The sequence below is a fragment of the Cyanistes caeruleus genome, chromosome 2, assembly GCF_971803275.1.
Source record: "Cyanistes caeruleus chromosome 2, bCyaCae1.hap1.1, whole genome shotgun sequence".
Lineage (NCBI taxonomy): Eukaryota > Metazoa > Chordata > Aves > Passeriformes > Paridae > Cyanistes > Cyanistes caeruleus.
The window spans coordinates 63,277,384-63,297,809 of NC_141702.1; the positions used below are offsets into that span (position 1 = coordinate 63,277,384).

At 40.5% G+C, this 20,426-nt stretch overlaps 1 protein-coding gene and 1 long non-coding RNA gene across 6 annotated transcripts; one reads left to right on the forward strand and one right to left on the reverse strand.

The window, feature by feature from the left end:
• Nucleotides 1–3,761: 3,761 nt before the first annotated feature.
• Nucleotides 3,762–13,747, reverse strand: CCDC28A (coiled-coil domain containing 28A). Of its 5 annotated transcripts, none has more exons than XM_086877435.1 (6): nucleotides 13,540–13,747; nucleotides 12,472–12,666; nucleotides 9,665–9,828; nucleotides 8,606–8,760; nucleotides 7,974–7,996; nucleotides 3,762–6,824 (listed from the first exon to the last, which is right to left on the reverse strand). In XM_086877435.1, the coding sequence occupies exons 2-6, from the start codon at nucleotides 12,627–12,629 to the stop codon at nucleotides 6,770–6,772; spliced, it is 555 nt and encodes a 184-aa protein (XP_086733561.1). In that variant the 5' UTR covers nucleotides 12,630–12,666; nucleotides 13,540–13,747; the 3' UTR covers nucleotides 3,762–6,769. The 5 variants fall into 5 exon arrangements, with proteins under 5 accessions (XP_086733561.1, XP_086733563.1, XP_086733562.1 ...); XM_086877437.1 differs by lacking the exon at nucleotides 13,540–13,747 and adding an exon at nucleotides 13,132–13,507; XM_086877436.1 differs by lacking the exon at nucleotides 13,540–13,747 and adding an exon at nucleotides 12,884–13,378 and having other exon boundaries at nucleotides 12,472–12,787.
• LOC147654866 (uncharacterized) lies at nucleotides 13,691–19,762 on the forward strand. Its single transcript, XR_015283297.1, has 2 exons — nucleotides 13,691–16,188; nucleotides 17,580–19,762. It is a non-coding gene; the product is annotated as an uncharacterized LOC147654866 (long non-coding RNA).
• The last annotated feature ends 664 nt before the right edge of the window (nucleotides 19,763–20,426 follow it).

Genomic DNA, 20,426 nt, shown 5'->3' on the forward strand with positions numbered 1-20,426 from the left:
TTGATGCATTCTTTTTTATGAACTTAGATTGTAAGCTCTTTGGGGCAAGGAATTATGTACAGTACAAAAGAGGTGCTCTCTCTATTGCAAGTGTAAATGTAGACTACTAAATAGTATGGAGTGTGATTCATATACCCAGCTGAGATGGATGGACAGCAGCAGGCCTTTCTGAAACACCTGGAAAATGTTTCTCTCTGGACTTTGTCATTGGAAGAGTGTTTCTTCTCCTTTGATTTGCGTTTCTTTTGTGTCTCCTAATAATGTGCCTCTTTCTTCATTCCACCTGCTTTGGAGTTGCTTTTTTCTCCATTCATTACCTATCTTTGGACTGCAGAGAAGATTTCCAAAATGCCAAGGTAAAAAGCTGAAAAACCGCTTTGTTTTGAGCAGTATTTGAAGTCTATCTAATGTAAACAAGTATTTTCAATTCGTTTGTACTTCACATGCACCTAATTTTCCATGCAATTGTGATGAACTAGATTATCTCATATTACTGAAAATGTCATATGTGGGATAAACAAAGTTGAGGTTATAAAAACTTAAAACTAAAGAAAATAAATTTGCAGCACTGTTTCTTGTGTGACATGTCTCTGTCCCTTATGGATAGGGTGTGCTGTGTTTCTCTGTGTTTAGAGCAGACTTGAGAATTACTCTTCTGGTTTCAGCTGTGCAGTTTGTCTCTAAATGTCACTTTACGGGTGGCCTAGCCTTAATCACTTTCTTTCTAAAACAGTAAAAAATAGTAAATCATTGTTTCCTGACTCCCAGCTCATTCTAGTCTTAGTTTCTAGTGGAATGTAGTTTCGTGAAATTGTAATGTGTTGCAAAAGCACATTACTTCCAAGTTAGTAATAACTGCAATTCTTACTCTGTGGGGAAGATGAAAAAATAACTTGTGTATTTTGAATATATTTGGATGCTTATGCAGCATGCTTGTCTTGCTCTGTATATTCATGTACCAGTCATTCATCATACAGCTGTCTAGAGGAAAACACATGAAAACCAAGGATTTTATTAGCATTTAATTTTTTTTGTTATTAGATACGTTCTCATGATAGTCTTAACAACAAACTAGGGATTGTATAGGGAAGATGTTAATAATGTCTATATACCAATAACCAAATAAGACAATACAGGGTTGTCCTGATAGTTAATACACAAGCAAAATATAAACTTCATAGGAGTCTTTGAATCAATTGCTTTTGTTTGGCAATGTGGAGGGGGAGGAAGTTTAATACTGCATTTCCTTTCTGTAAAATATTTATTTAAATTGGCAAAATGGGCTTTAAAGGTGCAATTTCTGCTTTAAAGGTAGATTGTACATTATTTGTACCTAGAGCATATACTGATTGTACACATGTTTTACCTGGTTGTACGCTATTAGTGTGTTTCACAGTGATTTCACACTACTTTTTTTCCAGCCTACCATTATATAGGTATTCATTGTCTTGCATTTAAAACATCTGCATTTAAAACAGCCTTTGTTTAGTTATAATACTAAAAAATTTGGAATTGTGACTCTATGAAATAGGAAATTTGTGATCTCACAGCTTAAATCCAAAGCATTAAGAAGACTCTTTAGTACAGTTTATCACACTTCACCAGCATAATGACCTACAGTAAGCTAGATGAATTCTGTTTCATCTCTGGTAGAATATATTCTTGACACTTTTACAGATATTGATGCATTTGATCTGGAAGCAGCTGAAATTACTCTGCTGTTTTGACTGGTCTTGTTTACGAGAGGCCTACAAAATTAACAAAACATAAATAGTAGAAGCGATTTAAGCTGACTTTCAGCGGTATGTTGACGGAAACACAAATTTTGGCAATACTGCTGTTGAACCATATGTGGCTATATTGATTCCCAGTCTGTGGAGGAGCTCACAGAGATGGGGAGATGCATCATACTCTGCAGGGCACCTACACTCTTTGGTGTATCCCTTAGAGCTGCAATGATGCCTTTTGCTTTCTGTCACTTAACCTCAGAGGTCTGACTGAATTTCATTCTTTGGCTCAAGTAAGGCTGCATTTAAACTGACAGGAAAGGGGATGGTCCATGGGGTGGAACGTGTTTATTGTAAGAAACCGCACTCCAGATCAGGGCTGTTTTCTGCAAGGAGCCTGTGGTTTTTGGTATCCAACCAAAAGGCCAGTAAGGAACACTAGCATTTGAAAGATTGATTCCATATTCAGAAAATAAATTGATTTCATATTGAAAATCAATTATTTTCCTGACAGCTGGGGGAGCAGAAAGTGGAATAAGCATTACAACAGGTACTGTGAACACTCACCTAAGGGCTTCTGAAGGCCTAGCGTCCCTGACTGGCTGTGTCAAACTTAGCAATAATAATAATAAGGAGCTTCAGCAATATATGATTTCCCTCTAGAAATCAAAGGAAATACTTTGGGAATCCCTATAACTTAGTTGTGTGTTTCATTAAAATGCTGTGAAATTCAGCACTCTACTAAATGCTTTTGTGCCTTATTTTGCATAGCTTGAGCTAATAGAAAGCTTGAGTTAGTCAAGGTGTAGAAATACAGTGTATTTCAAGAAAAAGAGGAAAGGAATTTTGTAGGCAGTTGTGATTTCTTGTATTCTATCAGAAAATGCAGAAGTGCCATGCCTCAAAATGTCACTTGTTTTTTTCTGTTACATATACTGCCTTTGGAAGAAGAGTGATTCAGTTTATAACAAACCTTTCTTTTAGAGCTTCAATCCATTGTCTTTCACTGCTCTCATGAAGGAACTTGGTCACCTGCCTACTCATCAGAAGGAACCAAGAGATCATAGAAGAATCAAGAGGTCTTTTTGCTGTAGAAGGGTACCTAAAAGGAACATTTTCCCTGGTTTACTCTGCACTTCGTCTTTCAGGATAAAGTAGCATTAAAGCAAGAACATTCCTGTGAAAAAGCAGTAGTTATTCACATATCATTTTTTTCAAAATTAGGAGGCTGATAATTTTGATGGATTTTATGGTTTTTACCATATGCTTCCATAGTGAACTTGCTGACCAAAAAAACATTAAAATACTAAAATTGATAACATCTCAGAACTTTCAGTATCAAAAGTACCAATTTTGTCAGTGTTTTTAATGTTTTTTTCTTGTAGCTTTTTAGAACATAGATTTCCTTTTAGATTTTAAAACTTCCTTTTTGCAAATACCTCTTCATGTAGATTTTTTTTCTCTTGGGGAGAAGAATTTTACATATTGACTTAAGTGGGTTTGCATCTCAACTGTCACAGCTGAAAACTGCCCTGATCTGAATTAATCCAAATTGAGTACTGTCTAAAATTGAAAGTAGATGTAATTTGGATTATAAAGTTGGATTTTGGGTTTAAATTTTTCATGAAGATGGCATAGATTTTTTGTCCTAACATACACCTATTTTCTTTTGCATATACAGTGCAATTTTTAGAGTTCTGTATAAATACTTCTTGTATTAGCACTTGCTTAACTGTTAGACTGTATCTGTTCTAGTATTTTGGCTTGATGCTGCACTATTGCATTGATCAGGATGATCAGATAATTTGCAAACTACTCATTCATTCATTCTGGTCCCAGCCTTTCAATTCGTGAGGAATTGTTAATGGTTATTTCATGTTCAGGTTTTTGTTGGCTTAATATGATTAAAGAGCTGTAAGTTGGAGGTCTTATATAAATCCTAGTATTTCTAAATAGTGGAGAAATTACGGTATATCACAATGACTCATTTTTAAGATTCAAAATTTTTATCTAACATAAACTACTAAAAACATATGGATTTATTTATTTATTTATTTTTACTTAGGGGAGAGAGATGTACAACTCTTGTGGATGTATGCCACAAGTCTCTTTGTAAAGCTTTATTTCAGCAAAGTTTGGTGCTGATTCAGAAGTCTATAATGTTAAGTCTCATTGCAGAATGAATCCTTCCCAAAGGAGCACTCCATATTTTCTTTGACATGTTTTCTCCTTGGGTCTTCCTGTTGGCTTCTGCTACCAGATGAGTCCCTGGGACTGCAGGTGTCCTCCAGTGTGGCCAGCACAGCTGGGAGTGGCAAAGGACTCATGCCTCATCTTGCCAGGGACAAGCCTGGTACTGTCCCAATCTCCCATCCCATCTACTGTAAAGCTCTGCCAGTGAGCCCTGTTCCTTCCTGAGCAAAGACTCTCCTCCCTCACTGAGAAGGATGAATCCCATCTGATGCCAGCAGGCTGGTGCTGCATAGGCCATTGCATTGTCAAAACCCCAGAATTTCGGCAGTGACACCAGGCATTAAGCCATATATTAATACACTCAGCCCCTCTGTTTATTCCAGTGTTGTTGCCTCGAACTGGAAGTATAGAGGAAAATGTAAGTTGTGTCCCAGATTCCCCACAGTGATGCAGCAAAGAGCACCTTCTTCCAAACACCAAAACCCATTTATCAGTGTGAGTTTTTAAACAACAACACTGGCCTAAACTCACACCGGTAAATATATTAAACTTTTAATACACTTCAATCTCCATAAACAACTCTTCAGGAAACAACAGAAAAGGAGCTCATTTTCTGCAGCCACTTACATACTTTTATAATTACAAAAGACTTTCCACAAATACGTTACTGTAGATTTTTCTTCTTTTCCTGCAGGAGCCTAGAACTGATTAGTTCATTACCACATAAAAGAGTTCAGTATCTCAAAAGTCTTGCTACAAAATTTTCTTGTATGAATCCAGAAGTAAATAAACACCTGCCATTAATGGACTGTTTCAAAGACACAGTTGTATCCAGGAGGAGGTAAGGGAAAAATAATTCCTTAATTTCTCAATTATTTACAATTAATGCATTCTTTGTGAGTTGTAATTGCCCATGGGTTTAAAGAAATTGAAGGAAAAGGGGGTAATTTTTGTATAATTCTAAACAGCTGCTTGAGAAAGGTATGTTCTTATTACTATGTCTATATCTGAAATTATACGTTCTGTCTTTGCATAAATTGCTACAGAAATGAGATCAAGACATCCAACACATTTGTAAGTGATTTGAAATGTGTTTGAAATAGTAAGCCTAAGCAGGTTGATGTCAAGAGCCCAAAAATGGGAAAGATCTGCCTCTAATACAGAATATTTGAACTCTGAGATTAAAAGTGTGCTTTGGGACAAGTGTGCATTACCATGCTGTAATACACTGCACTTGCTGGCAAAAAGCTGCTAGTAAGCACAGAGGTCTGCTCCAGCATTCAAATGAGCTGCAAGAATACAATTTTGTTTGTGTAACTGCAGCTCTTTTTGCCACACCTGGTATGAGGCACAAAGCTAAAAGATACTATTTTTTTACTTGTTGTTCAGAAACAAGTACATAGTGCTGACATGAGAAGGTTCTGTGCAGAAATGATAATTGCTCAATTATTGGTCAGAGGTGTATATGAGGAGAAAAAACACCAACCTTGGCTTCACTTTGTGAGAAGCTTGTGGTATTCTAGTTCTCTTCAGCTGACTTCAGCTCACAGGTATGTACCCAGCTACAGGCAGAAACTCCAAGGTACATTTACCAGCATGCAAACTCCTAGAGAATCTTGGCAACAAAGGAGATAAATTGTATAAAGAACAAGAACAACCTGAGGGGACAACCACTGGGATCCCTACTGCTTTGTAAATCATGGAGATTTACATGATGGGTGAGGCAGGGAAGTTGAGGCTGAATCTGTAAGCCTCACTCTGTAATCACTCAGTGATTAAATGATCCTTCTGTCCCCAGCATGCTGCACAATCCAAAACTACATCTTGTGGCTGAAGGAGCTGCTCCTCCAAAGATGCCAAACAAACGGAAGCTTCTATTCCCTGGCCACATGCCCACTCTGGGCTGATGAAAAGCTTTGCGCTCACATAGAAGGATAAAGATTCCACTCCTTGTTCAGTAAGTGTAAAATCAGTGTGGAATCTGAATGTGTTACCTAAAATCTGAATATAAAATAAATCTAGAACCAAAGGCATGGTTTGATGGACCAAGACAGAAATTTTGGATCTAAAACCAGCCTGATTTTACACTAAACTAATACAGACTTTTTTTTCTCTGACTGTGCATAGAAAGATGATACCAGTTAATAGCAACATCAGAGTAACTACAAAATTGAATATCCTGGATTTATTGAACAGTAACTACTCAATTTTGGAATTTCACAATACTTAATTTATGTAGACTGCTAACATGCCAGTTTTAATCTGGTGACATTTTATTATTATATATAGTAATGGAAAAATGTAAACTCTGCAAACATTCAGACAGTGCTAAAACTCATCTTCCTAACACAGCCAAACCAATAGCAGCTTCTGCAAATGAAACATCATGTATTTAAAACTTCATTTTATTAACAATAAATTAATCTGTGGTATCACCAATCAACAAAACACTAAAGTGAGCAGATTGTCTATGTAATACTCAGAAAGGCAACATTATCACTATCTTCACAAAAACTGGAGAAATGCCAATGAACTTATATACATACACCATTTGCAACCATATGAATGCTAAGCAGAAGAAATGTATTTCCAAGTTTCTCCAATTTTTCTGTTAAGTAAGGCAATAATAGAAAGCACGGCATCACAATTAATTACAACTCTAGGTACTGTGCCCTGACATAATGCAGTGCCCAAAGGAATGTGCAAAATAAACACCTGGATTTGCACTTTGATTCTTTGTTGTGTAAAATTAAAAACAAACAACACAAAGTCACAACTCTTCTTGATTCCATTGTCTGGAAAAACAAAAGCAAATCTGGGAGAATCCAGATTGACAAAGATGTTCTCTGTCAGCCTGTAGTACCATTTGGAATATCTTGAGCATCTGCTAAATGTAGTTTTTGGCTGAAGTAAATCATTAAGGAGTAACACTTTCACATACACATCCATGACATAAACAAGACAGCAGTGTTACATGAAACTCTGCTTACTCTGGGGTATGCACTAGTCCAGACAAACTCTTCCGGTGAACAGAGTTCCCCACCAGTAGATTAATATTTCTCAATGAGATTTGAGCATTACATACCTCCAGCATTAGCTTGTGGATCAAGTGCAATGGCAGATAATTATTATCACTATTACATATTATTATCACCTTCCATTCATCCTCTTTATGAAGTCTGCCTTGAACAGCTTTCTTCAGCTATGCAGGGAATGTAGATACCAGTGCAGGATCTTAAGCCCCAAAACCTAGAGCCTCAACTCCTCAATGCATTCAACGCATGTAATAACAGAAATAACCAGATTGCAGAGTAAACTGTGTGCTACACTCCTCCACTGTCATCCTGGCTTAGCAAAAGCACAGTGTAAAAGACAAGCTGAGACATTCAGCTTTATCTTCTCTAAGAGCACACATTTGTTCTGTTACCTAAGCTCTGCTGAAGTATCCGACCCTAGAAATAAAAAATTAGGTCAGTTCACTCTCCACAGTCAGTGATAAATGACCCCATATGGTTCTATAAAAAAAGCCTAAAAGATAATAGAATTCACTTATCAGTGGGACAGATGTCTCTGAATACTGTTGAAGAAATATTACTATGGATGTTTGTTCCAGAATGTCTCAATAATATGCATGAAGCAAGACCCTGCTGTTGATGGGCTTTGCCACTGACAGCACATTGTGGTACACAAGTGGTACATGGTAGCTAAATAAATCATTGGATTAAAAAATAACCTGTAATTAATGTGTTAAGATACAGTCACTTGTGTATTAGAAAAACCTAAAAAGTCAATGCTGTATTGTAGCACTAATTTGAAAGCACAGCATCACAATTAATTACAACTCCAGGTACTGAGCCCTGACATAATGCAGTGCTCAGAGGAACGTACAAAATAAACACCTGGATTTGCGCTTTGGTTCCTTGTTGTACAAAATTAAAAAACAACACAAAGGCATTACTGAAGCAATTTGACTCTTGTAAAGACATCAGTTACTAGGGAAACACACTGCAATTTGACTACAGTTAGTAAATAAACATTTTAGGAAAAGGATACATAGATGAATTTAGTTCTTCTAGCTGCAATATAAATGTAGAAATTATGAGAAATGGATCTTCTGTTAGTCAAAGAAATACAACAATTATGCTGGTATGCTGAAATAAATACATTAAAACAATGAAGGAAATAACTAATAGTTTGGGCTGAAATGTATGATTTATTACAAAAATCAAATCAAACCTACACTGAATTCCATATGATGAGCTAAGTTCCAGGTTAAGTTTAAATCTGTTGATCTCAAGAAATTTAAAGAAATTTTAACAGTTCTGGTTTTTATGGCAATACACGAGACAAAGTGTAGAATATTCAGATCTATATTCCTTGTTACGTGTCACCTTCCCCAGATGTAGGAGGATGGACTGCAGGGAAAGTGGTCGTAGTTCCCTAGTACATGGGGCTGTCCCTAAGCAGGCTGACATGCTCCTCTCCCCAAAGCAACCTGCAGCTGTAACAAATTAAAACAACTCCTGTGCTTTCTCAAACCCAAGAGGAGGGCAAGGTGCATCTTAGGTCACTGAAGAGCTACATTCTCCTCAACTGTAAATCACTCTGCACACAGGAGCGGTGTTTTCCTGAACTGAGCTTTGCTGTGGGCCAAGTTCCATGATTTCTGCCTTCCCAGTACTTACATCTGACAGCAGTCTATCCAGGTTGGAATCACTGGCTAGTTTTCTTTTGTCTTCAGGGAGTTCTTCCATCTCCCCATAGAGCTCCAGATTGAGGCGAGCAAGTTTCTCCTGCATACTCCGCACGTGCTCCATCTGCTCAATGGAACATTCATTTCCTAAAAGGATAAACACAAACTTTACATGAAGAAACCCAAGAGAGAAAATGAAGGTGTGAAGATGCAGCTTTTTGCATCAGAGAATTTAAACATCAAATTTACAAGTAAATTTGCTTTCTTGATGATTTCTCACTGTTTCACTGTTGAAGTTTCTGTCATCCCATTAGATGTTGTATTGTGCTGAATTTACAATGTCCCAAGGGTTTTTTCTATACTCTTGAATTTTTCTCTGATTCAGAAAGGCCCTGGTTTTTAACTGAAAATACGATCAAAATAAACCTTCTTTCCAATTCTGATTTATCTGAGGGTTACTTATAAACAGATGGTTTATATAATACAAACTTCTCAGGTTCTTTTGTGAAATCAGTGTGGACTTAACACTAAACTTGAAAAAGTACACGTGTATTTTTCTACTTAGTACAGGGGAGACAAGAAACCAAAAATGTGTAATGTTTCTTCTAAAACCTCCATCAACTGTAAAGGCTTTAAAAACACGGAGAAGCTGACAGAAGAGTAACCTGGGTAAAATGCAGGTTGCATTGAATTTCATAAAAGTCATTACCAATAATCTTAAATGTTCATATGCAACAAAACTGGATGCTAAATACAGTTACTTCTTCCTACACTATCATGAGTAAGTGGCTTTAAACTTGATATCTTAAGTGAAGGTGCTTCTGTGCTGCAAAGCATAATGAAATGGCATATAAATAATCTCACAACACAGACAACCTGACAACAGGACTGTAATTTAAAAATGCATTAAGATGTTTTAATTATGTTGATTTCATGTGGCAGAGTCCAACTGACAGCTGGCAGTCTGTCCATGCAGCACATTTGTTTGCAAATGTTACCACTGTACAGCTATAAAAAACAAGTGTTGTACACACACAGTTCATGCACTTACCAAATGCTTGAAGTTTGCCAGAGTGGAAATCATTCAAGAGACTCAGAAGTCCCCTTTCCATTTCCTGGACATCTGATACATCTGTGAGAAAAGAATGCTGGATTGGTGCTGCCTGTGCCCCTTTTGCTTCACCTCCTGGAGGTTTGGCTTTCTCTTTGATCACCCTAAAAAAAAATAAAAAAAATGAACAAAACAAATATTACTTCCTGCTTTCCATTTCACTGTAAATTTGAAATGTAAGGAAGTGTACATCTGAGCTTTGAAAATTAAATGGTAAATATACAGTGCATGTTTCAGTCACTGCTTTTAAGATAAACACAGGACCACCAGCTTGTTTTGAAAATAAAGAACATCGCTATCTCAACATTTGATACTGCAAAATTATGGGTTCCAACAATCTGCTTTCCTGCTAATAGCAGGAACCATCAGTGGACCACACATCTGTGATGGCCATCTCAGTAATCTACAGTGGGCCAACATTACCCAGCAGTGACACGTAGGGCATTAGCACAGAACATTAACCCAGCACAGCCATGTTCACCACTAACCCACGTGCCCAAGTGCCACACTCACGTTTTTTTAACATTTCCAAGGATGGTGATTCCACCACTTCCCCAGGCAAACATTGTCTATATAAAATCACCTAAAAAGCATCTGCTGGCCAGAGACAAACCCCCTCAAAAATCATACTGTCCTCTTGTCACAAACGTCTGTAGACTGCAACCCATGTGGAAAAAAGCTGGTTATAAGCTATGGAAGGTGATCTTACCTCCACATAAATTTTCCTAGAGCTCTTTCTTTCACCCCACAAATAATCTCCCAGTTTTGCAAATCTCACCATCAAAACCACTCTCCCACTACTCTAATGTACCAAATTAAACTAGTCCATGTCCAAACATCAAATTGCTAAAAATCTTCTGCAGCCCTTCCTGCAAGAAAACCATCAAAATTCCTAGATCCCATACACTTCTCTCTAGACATAGCATTTATTCAGATTGCCCACAGAAACTACACGGATGAAAATTAATAACCATAAATCCCCATGAACACACAACCAATATGGAAACTAAACAGCTACCACTGAGAAGCAGAATGTTCCATCTCTGACCCAGAGACAGACACACAGGCTGCATCCTAATACAGTTTAGGTAGGAGGCTGTCCTGTAACCTTATGATGAATCTGTTCAGAACCCAATCCAGTGAAAAAATCTGAGCCCAAAAAATTTAGACTACTGTGGGGTATTAAAAATAAATCATGGATTTTAAAAAGAGGCTTTATTTAATTAGTGAAGATAATTTGGTTTAAAGCATAGTAAGCCCTACAAGTCATAAATTCTCTCTTATGGGAAATAATAATTCTTTGTCCAGCCCAAGAGCTTTTGTAGTCTGTACACATCATATAGACTATATGCTGCAGAAACAATCAACAGTCCAACAACCACCATATCCAGTTCAACTCAGAGCAGGACATCTCAATTTAGGTTCTGCTTCAATTTCAGACTTAATGGTTTGTACAACAGACAGGTCACCCATTTTTTCCACCCTGATTCTGATGTTTAATAAAATATACTATTGGTCTTTGAAAACTTGCTTCATTGGATTCTTGCAGATGAAGTGAAAATTAACTTCACTTAGTAAAAATACTCTTACTCCATTATCACAATAGCAGTTCATCCTCACATTATTATGTCAATTACCTCTTCTGCTTGGAAAGTTCAAACAATTGTATTAGCACTGCTTGGTAAGTTTAAAAAATGTGCAAGAATGGCCAGAACTTAAAGCAAAAAGGCCACTTCCTTCTCTAGACAATCTTGTGGCTTGCAAGAAATTAATTTCTAGTAAATCCCAGGAGAATGCTGAGACTTGAGCAGACTGTTCAGTCAACAGAACTGGTGCAGAAGCCACCAATTTATAACACGTTAGTATTTACTTATATTTCCCTCTAAGTATTAACACATTTTTCCTGAAAAATAATGTACAGACTTTACATTGCAGAAATTCATTATTCATCAGGCCAATACTGCATCCTTCAAACAGACTCTCTGTGTTGATGCTGACAGTTATGTATTTAATCTTCAGCTAAAACTCAGGTCAGTAAATTCTGCTGCCTCTCTCCAGCTAACATTTCATTTTAAAATTCATCTTCATTTATTTATGCTACCATGTCTGCCACAGCCAAGAAACATATTTTCTAACATGCAGGGAAATAAATGTTCTCAAACTGAAAGAGATGTGTCATCAACAAAACACAGTTTTCTGATGTGGTGCTTTCTGAAGAACTGATTGTCTCTACTCAAGACACCAACTGAGAGGTTCCAAACCACAAAACACCTGGAAATTCCAGTTCTAGCTCATCCTGTTCAATTTATGTCCTTCATTTCCTGCTGTATTTGTGAGTTGACATTGCAGTCATTTAATATTTTATTCGTTGCTCACAGCTGTGAGGCCCTACTGGGGGCCTACTATCTCCCATAAGATGCCCAAATCTGACCACGCAACTCATATCTTTCACCAGTCACATCAGGCTATGCTCTGCTTCAGCTAAACTGCTGTCAGTATGAGTTTACAGCATTGTGTGACATTTCATTAAGCTTACAAGAAGAGTGTAAAACATGTTCCTTTGCTGTAAAATAGCCATTGTACTGCATTAAACACAAATCACGTTGTTATAAAAGACACATCATCAAAAGTTTTCAGAAGTCTGAAACTCTTCTGTCACAGCCAGTCTAAACAACCTTTAGACTATCTTAGCATTACCTAGTTTCTGGCTCCCACTTCCTCTAGGTCTCCAAATGTCACAAGCTTACCGTTTTAACTTTGGTTTTTGCACGGCAGGCTGTGGGGCAGGGTTGGAAAAGGCTGTGCTTTTACTGACTGGCACTGAGCTTTTCTTGGAGTTAGCAACCTGAGTAGAGTGACTGGAAGATGATTTGGGGCTCCTCCTCTTGATCTTCCTTTCTTCCATTTCTTCCAATTTACTACATCTAGACTAATGTCTTGTCCTTAGTAGGGAAGAAAGTGAGAAACATCCATTAAAACTGGCATTCACGATAAAAGCAAATGGAAAGACAGCTCCTGAAAATGAAACTTGCAGTTCCTGCAGAGATGACTGGTCACTCATTTCTGAAAACAAGAGAATACAGTTTTTAGGAGAAGCTGCCTGGCCTGCTTCATCAGCACAAAGGGCAGGAATTAAAGCCTCCATCAGCCAAGAGGTACCTCCAAATGATCTCAAGCATTGTGTCCCATGAATTACGGCTAAGGAACACCACGATCGCTCGGGCCCACGGCAGGCAAAACATCAAGTGCTGTGGCATGGGGATGCCACATCCGTGACCCATCCGTGCCAGAGAACCGCCTCTGCTGTGGGAACACTCAGCCGATGCCGGGTTGGTGTTGCAGTGACACAGGTGTTGTTACTGCCGCCCCCCGTTGTTATTACTACTACAGCTGTTGGTGTTACACACTTGCCACTGCCGCGACACGCTTGTTGTTGCTGCCGCAGCTACCGACGGGCCCTGCCCGGCTCTGCACACACAGCCCACGCTGTGTGCGGTTACCGGGCGCTCCCTGCCCGCCGGGGAAACGCCTCCGGCACCCGTTACAGCCCGGCCGTCACCCCCGGGCGCCATCGCCGACCCGCCGCCACCTGCCGGGATGAGGAGACCCCTGCGCGCAGCACGGGCAGCCCCAGCCGTGTGCCGCTGCTGTATTACCGCGGAGGGTAGTAAATATACTATATAAATACTAGTCGGGAGGCGGGCTGTGGCCTGAGAGCGGCAGGAAGAGAACGGAGCCTGCCTGCCCGACCCCCGCCCCGAACCCGCGCCCCCCGCGCCCCCCGCGCGGTGAGGCGCGCGGGCCCCGCCCCCTACCTGAGGGAAGCCCCGCCCCTGGAGCGCGCGCGCGGACCCCCGCGGAAGCGGCCGGCTCGTCCCGGCGCGCGGGTCACGTGACGGCGGGGCGGCCCGGCTGCGCCGCGAGGTGCATGCTGGGAGTCCCGCCCCAAGCCGCCGGCTCCCCCGCGGGCGGACTACAGCTCCCAGAACCCCTCGCGGGACGGAGCCGGGCCCTGTGCCGCCGTTCGATGGCCGTCACGGCCGAGGGTTTGTCCCGAAATATCTGATCCAAGTCCGCACGTGTTAAAACACTTGGGGAAAACCACCGCACTGCCGACCTGGTCCTTTTCCCAGCTGGCGTCGTGCTGTAGCGCTCTGCCTTCTCCCCTGCTCACTCCAATTCCTGCCTGCAATTGCATTTTAGCCACAAGCTGCTCGATACTGGACAGGCCCCAACTGGTTTTGCTTTTTAGGACTTCACTGAGCATCGGGCGCCTCAAATGAACGTTTTACACTGTATGTTAAATCACAGAGTTATTAGGGTTGGAAGGGACCTGTGGAGATCATCCAGTCGCAGCCCCGTGCCGAGGCAGGGTCACCTAGAGCAGGTGACACAGGAACGCGTCCAGGTGGGGTTTGAATGTCTCCAGAGAGAGACTCCACGACCTCCCTGGGCAGCCTGTGCCAATGTTCGCCACCCTCAGTGTAAGGAGGCTGTGCCTCGTGTCGAGGTGAAACTTCTTGTTTGACTTTGTGGGGCCCTAAACAGCGACCTGACTCATTTATAGCCTTTGTTACCTGTGTTTATTAGCAAAAGTTTACAGCCAGTTGAACTGTGCTTATGCAGGCGGCAACTGAGCCCGCCGGGAAATTACCCTCGGGTGTTGCAAAGCATCGCTATCTCCAGATAGGGTCGGCAATAGGAATTCTCTCCAAGAGGACATGCTGGAAGAACTCAGTATATTCACATGGAGCTATATGTGCTAGGAATGCTGCCAGTGGAACAGCAAGTTCCCGACGGCAAGAGGACATATTATTAAGCTGAACCAGGGCAAGTTTATCTTAGACATTAGGAGGAATTTCTTCCCAGGAAGGGTGATGAGGCATTGGAATGGGCTCCTCTGGAAGGCGGTGGAGTCACCATCCCCGGATGTTGTTAAGGTGAGACTGGACAGGGCACCGAGTGTCACGGTCTAGTTGGCAAGGCAGTGTTCGGTCACAGGTTGAACTCGATGATCTCAGAGGTGTTTCCCAACCCGGTTGTTTCTGTGACCCCGTAGCCCTGCAGGGGGAAGGCTGGTAGGAGAGCGGAGCGGTCCGTGCCCGGGGCTCTCGGGGCCCTGGCGGTGTGACCCGCAGTGGCACCGGCGGGACGGCCCCGGCAGTGCCGGTCCCTGCCCGCAGGGGGCAGCGCCTCCCCGCGCTCCGGGGCTCCGCCGGCCGCTCCTTTCCCGGCTCCCCGGCTCTCCCCGCCCAGGCACCGCGGGTCGGAACGGGTCTCATGGGCAAGGAGACATCCTCACACACATCCTCATCCCCGGGATGTGCCCGGAACGGCTATCGTCCCAGCTAAACGAGGAACCCTGCTGCCACGCTGAGTGGGATGCAGCTCGCAGTGTCATTTCCGACCTCGATTTCAACCCTGAGTCGTTGGCTTGCAGGAACTTAATTTTCAAGTCAGGCAGTATAATTAGCAGGGTGTGCCTACCTAGCCTGAGTAATTAACGAGTTCAGCCCCACCAAGTCTATTCCTGGTGCTGTCGCTATTGCATTTCTGGTCACGTCTCTCCTCAGTGCTCGCTGCCAGTCATGGCTTTGTGGAATTGAATGGTCGGCACACCTTTCTTACCTATGGCTGGTAGCCTGAGCTGTTTTCCCCCCCATGTAGTTTGTGGCTTAGAAAAATTAACTTATCAACTATCTCTACAACTTGTCAGCTTAAATTTCTTAAACCTGCAACGAGATCTTCTTTTTCACTTGAGAAGCGTGTTGCTCGTTATGGTATGTTTTGTGATGAGGATTCTCAGACATTATTCACACACCAGCTGTGAGGGCTGGTATAATCCACACCACCCACAGTGAAAACATTGACCAGAAGCTTTGCTGGTGTTTGCAAGTGTACATCTCAGTATGAAGCTACCTTGTGACTTATCAGGTGTGCAGCACCTAGAATCCCTTCCTCTGTCTAAACTGTCCATGATACCAAGAGAATGATTCTCCAGTCGTACCCTGATACTGAACCTTCTTATGGACCTTGAATTAGACCTGAGGGGCTATTAAATAGCAGTGTCTTGTTGAGACTTGGTTAGGATGTTACAGTTGTGAGACTCAGTGTCTGCTTTGAGACCCAAAAGGGGAGATTGTCTGTCAAAGGGAGATTGCATTTGAAGTGACTCTCAGGTGAATGACAGGGACCAAATGTCCACTGAAGGTCATCCTACAGTCAAAGTAATTCCTTGCAGCAGGACACAGTTTTGTTCTGAGGAGCTGGATCACTTCTGGTACATTAAGACCAGTGTTGTTGCAAGAGGCGTGTGATAGACCAATGATACACTGACAGCTCACTTGTGGAAATAAACAACCTAAGGGTGTTTGCATGTAAGCAACTGAGAAGAAAGAAGTTAATATCTGTAACACTGGAGATACATTACACAAGAAGGCAATGGTACAAGACTTCAGGGACAGGTAGAGAAGCTGAAACTGTTGATTCTGTAATACAAAGGGCTTCTGATATCTGGTTTGGCATGCGTTACAGGGAAACGAGCTAGCAAAAGTCAGGCTGCGAGCCAGACACAAATTCTCAGTCACAGGGCTGCCCAAGTAGAATCCTCATATGCATGAATATATAGGGGGCTACAAAAAGTGGACAAATTGAAACTTACAGGCAGTTTTCTGAAGCCATTTGGGAAATTTGTGTGATATAAATACTGCTTCTCCATTCAGCTCATTTCTCACATGCTATATGAGCAAGTAAATGTACCCGCCTTGCAGTTGGTATATAGAGGTGTGGTTTGTTTTTCCCCGTGTGATTAAAGGTGTTTTGTTTGACAGTTTGGATGGAAGGTGACCAGGTGTCCTTTGTTACTACCAAAGCAGTTGAAATAGAATGACTGATGGTCTGTTTTTAAATAAAGGGGAAATGCTTCCATCACTAAGCAATTTTAAAATAAAATTGCTTGCATATCCATGAAGCAGTTGGATTCCACAGTTAACCCTGCTTCAGTTTAGTGTCTTAGTAGGAGGGATCAAATACTACAGAAAAGACAGTCAATTTTAGTATGCAGGTACTATTTTGCTCCAAGTGAATTTCTTACCCCTGCACACTACATCACATTAGAATTATTGTTAAGGTGCCTCTGTTATTTTTATATCTGATTTAGCAGAGCCTACAAGGGCAGATAATTGGAAAGCAGCAGACTTTATGTTTTCATAGAGAAAGTAATTTTATAGTGAATAATTAATTTCTTTTAAAAGCTAATAGTAAGTTAAGAGCAAAGAATCAAAGGTAGTATGGTCTTGATTTGATACTAGAAATCCTATTGCAGATAACACCACTGCCTAGAATCAAATAAAGTTTGAGGGAGAAAAAAGGCATATTTTGGGCTATCTCTAGCTGAGCTTTTGCATAATTTTATATTGTGATAATGATTCATGGTCCAGGAAAGGCTTTTTTCTTCCTTTAAAAGGCTTTTGTTCTGACAACTCCACCATGCATTACAGTGGTAGCATTTGTATATACTTGTTGACTGAAATGCTCCAAGAGTAACAGTGTTTTAATGGCAACAATGTTATTGTTAAAGCAGCAAATTAAAAAGTTAATTGACTCTGATTTTATTTACATGTATATTTCCTTACAAACTAGAGGCCCACCTTTGAAGATGCTTTGAAGAAGAACTTCAAAGAAGCTAAGTCTGTATTTTGTATTGAGATATGCATGCAAATAAAATCAGATTCTTCTTTCTGAAAACCCTATTCAGTTAACATGAGATGGCAAGTCGGTTCCAAAGCCTTCCAAGACAGTGATGAATGCACTGGGTTCTTTAGCTTCTATAATTAATTTCAGATGTATTTCACAGGTTGGCACCTTCTACTTGTGGAATCCTGACATTTGCTGTAGTATCACCTTCCAAAAAAGAGCATGGTCTGGGACATATCTGTTCATAGGAAGGAAAGTACTTATTGCTGGGTTGTGAGGAGCAGCATAACAAGGTGTGTATGTATCTATCAGCCAGATAAATGTGCAGAACAAAGCAGCAAAGTTAAAATTATACATATAACTAATTATCACTAGATTAATATGGCAGTAGAATTGAGTGGGTTAGACACGTGTATTCTTTACAGATTAGTGGTGGATGTGTCCTCAAGAAATGTGACTAAAAATGTGTCAACACGTATACTTACATTGCATCTCTCTCCCCATGCTATCACTATGCTAAGTGAAGGAGTATGGTCATATATAAGTATTTAGACTTAAGGATTATTACTGATCAGTTTCCACATCTCTAGCATGAATACTCCAGTGCTGTTACACAAAATCAAGCAGTTTAAAGCCCCCACCAGTATTGTGTGCTTATAAAGTGTTCTGATTGCAAAAAATCAATACTTGATTAGCTACCAAGACATTAAATATATGACCTGTGTAAAAGTTGAACAAATCTTTTACCTGAATGTGGATGGAGAATAAACCACCTCCTTGGGCCAGCAGTGTGGTGAATCAGGCAGTGAGGACATAGTGACAAGGGAGGAAGGAGGGAGAACAGAAGGGTTCCTGGGGTGCTGAATCCCACCCCAGGAACTAGGCCTCTAGGACCCAAATGTCCCTGTACAGACCCACCTGTCCCCCACCCCACTGCCCAGGAGTCCAGGAGCCCCACTTCAGCTCAGCCCAGAAACTTCAATTCCTGCCTAAGCTAAGCACCTCCAACTCTCTCTTCAGCTTCTGGATGGGCGCCTGGAAAATTATTTTTTAAGAATGTTATTAATATATCCACTAGTTAGTCTGGATTTCACGGTCCCAGTATCATGGAAATAATACTGGTTGGAAAGCACTTCTCAAGGTCATAGTATCATGGGCTAACTCATTTTATAAGAGACATCCTGAGAGTCAAGTCAGAGTAGGTCAACTGTGTGCATAGACCAGATTCCCAGGTTTTATCCAGCCTCTCTTGAAAAACTTCCAGGATGAAATCTGCACCAGTGTTCTCTAGCACAGCCTCCTCCTCCTCAGAGCAGGGCTACTCCATGTCAGGTCAGCTGTGTCTTTGTCTGGCCAGGCCTTGCAACCATCAAGAATGGAGACTCTACAACCCCTGCAGACAATTTGTTCCAGTAGTGCATTACTATCCTAGTGAAGAAATTTTTCCTTATACAATTTTTAGTTGTTTAAAAACATGCTAACATTTTGCATGTGTACAGTAGATATAGAAGCTATTGGACAGTTAAATTTACTTTCCTCTAAATATTTAAATATTTGTAATATGCATGAAGATCCCCAATGAAAAAGCACTTTAGAACTGTACACTTAAGTTGTTTTAGCAATCCCAATACTCAAGCTGGAAAAGAAAGAAGTCTGTCATTGGCTTTCCAGCACAAACAGTATTTCAGGAGCAGTCCCAAACCTAATACAATTTTTCAGACTCTGTCAGGGATGTAAAATTAAGATTATCCATAAATGCAGTGGTGGTTCCCTCATGCATAATGTATTCTCCTTTAGATTTATTTCAAAATGGTTTCTATGGTTTTAGGTGCTGGCATGTTGTAAAAAGAGTAGGGTTTTCTGAAGGATAAGGATGATAGCTGATTTCCACACCACTGTCTTGCTCGGACAATGCTTGTTTACACATTAAAATACATTATAATCAAGTAATTTGATCTACATTATAATAAAATACTTCAATTTCACTAATTTTATGGTAAAAAAACCTTTCTCACAGGACTCAAACCATTGATAGACATGAGAAAAGGCTGGGATAATATGGCACCACTCCTGCATGCATGTTCAGTAGTTGACAACAATGAACCTCATATGAGCTTTTAAACGAAATTGAAATAAACCTTCAGCAAATCCTTCCCCCTTGGGCAGCCTGCTGAATTATTTTTGCAGGTACTCACTGGGCTACTCACTGTAAATTTAACAATGTTTACAATCATTCTAAGATTAGCATCATGGTGTTTACAGAATTCTATGAAAATCAGCAAAACTGAACCCTTGTAAACCAAAATGGGGAGTAAATTCTAGAAACTAGACCAGATCAGAAAACATGTGACAAAAGGTTTGTCTTCTCTACAGCTGGGGATGTGTTAGTGCAAAGTATGGTTTCTGATGTATATTATAGAAGTAATACATGGAAAGGATTCCTGGATTTTATTTAAGCTAAAATTGGTAACACCTGTTCTCAGCAGGCACCTGCTCTTTTCCCCTTTTAAATATTTAATAATGTTTATGATTAATTTAGTACAACAAGCTAGAACATGCAGCTTATATCACAACCTTTGTTTTCTGTAGATTGTTTTTTAAACTGCTCAGTAATTTATCACAAGAGGACCATAATGGAGTAAGACCTTGCAGGGGAAAAAAAACCCCCAATAGTCTTAAGGTCACAATTGAAGTAAAATACTTGCTCGGTTGTTTTAATAGTTTGGCTAAAGTGCCTACAAAAATGGGCCTATTTTCTTTGCCAGTGTTTACACTTCATGTCAGTATGGAGAAACTACGATTCATATTGTCTCTATGAGATGCCACTGAACAGTATTACTAGTACAGAGTAACCCAGGCAAGCCAGGGAAGGCTGAGTAAATAAAGTTTAACTTTTCAAAGCAATTTCAGCCTCACCTCCACTGTGCACAACCATAGGCTTGAGAACATAATAAACTGTACACACCTCTGGATGTCATGGGCAAGAATCCCAATGGTGTGAGACTGT

Coding starts and splice junctions, on each gene's coding strand:
- CCDC28A (XM_086877434.1), bottom strand. CDS start 12,629: ATGGAAGAAAGGAAGATCAAGAGGAGGAGCCCCAAATCATCTTCCAGT. Junction 9,829..12,471: donor CAAAAACCAAAGTTAAAACG/GTAAGCTTGTGA, acceptor ATTTTTTTTTAG/GGTGATCAAAGAGAAAGCCA. Junction 8,761..9,664: donor TGGCAAACTTCAAGCATTTG/GTAAGTGCATGA, acceptor TTATCCTTTTAG/GAAATGAATGTTCCATTGAG.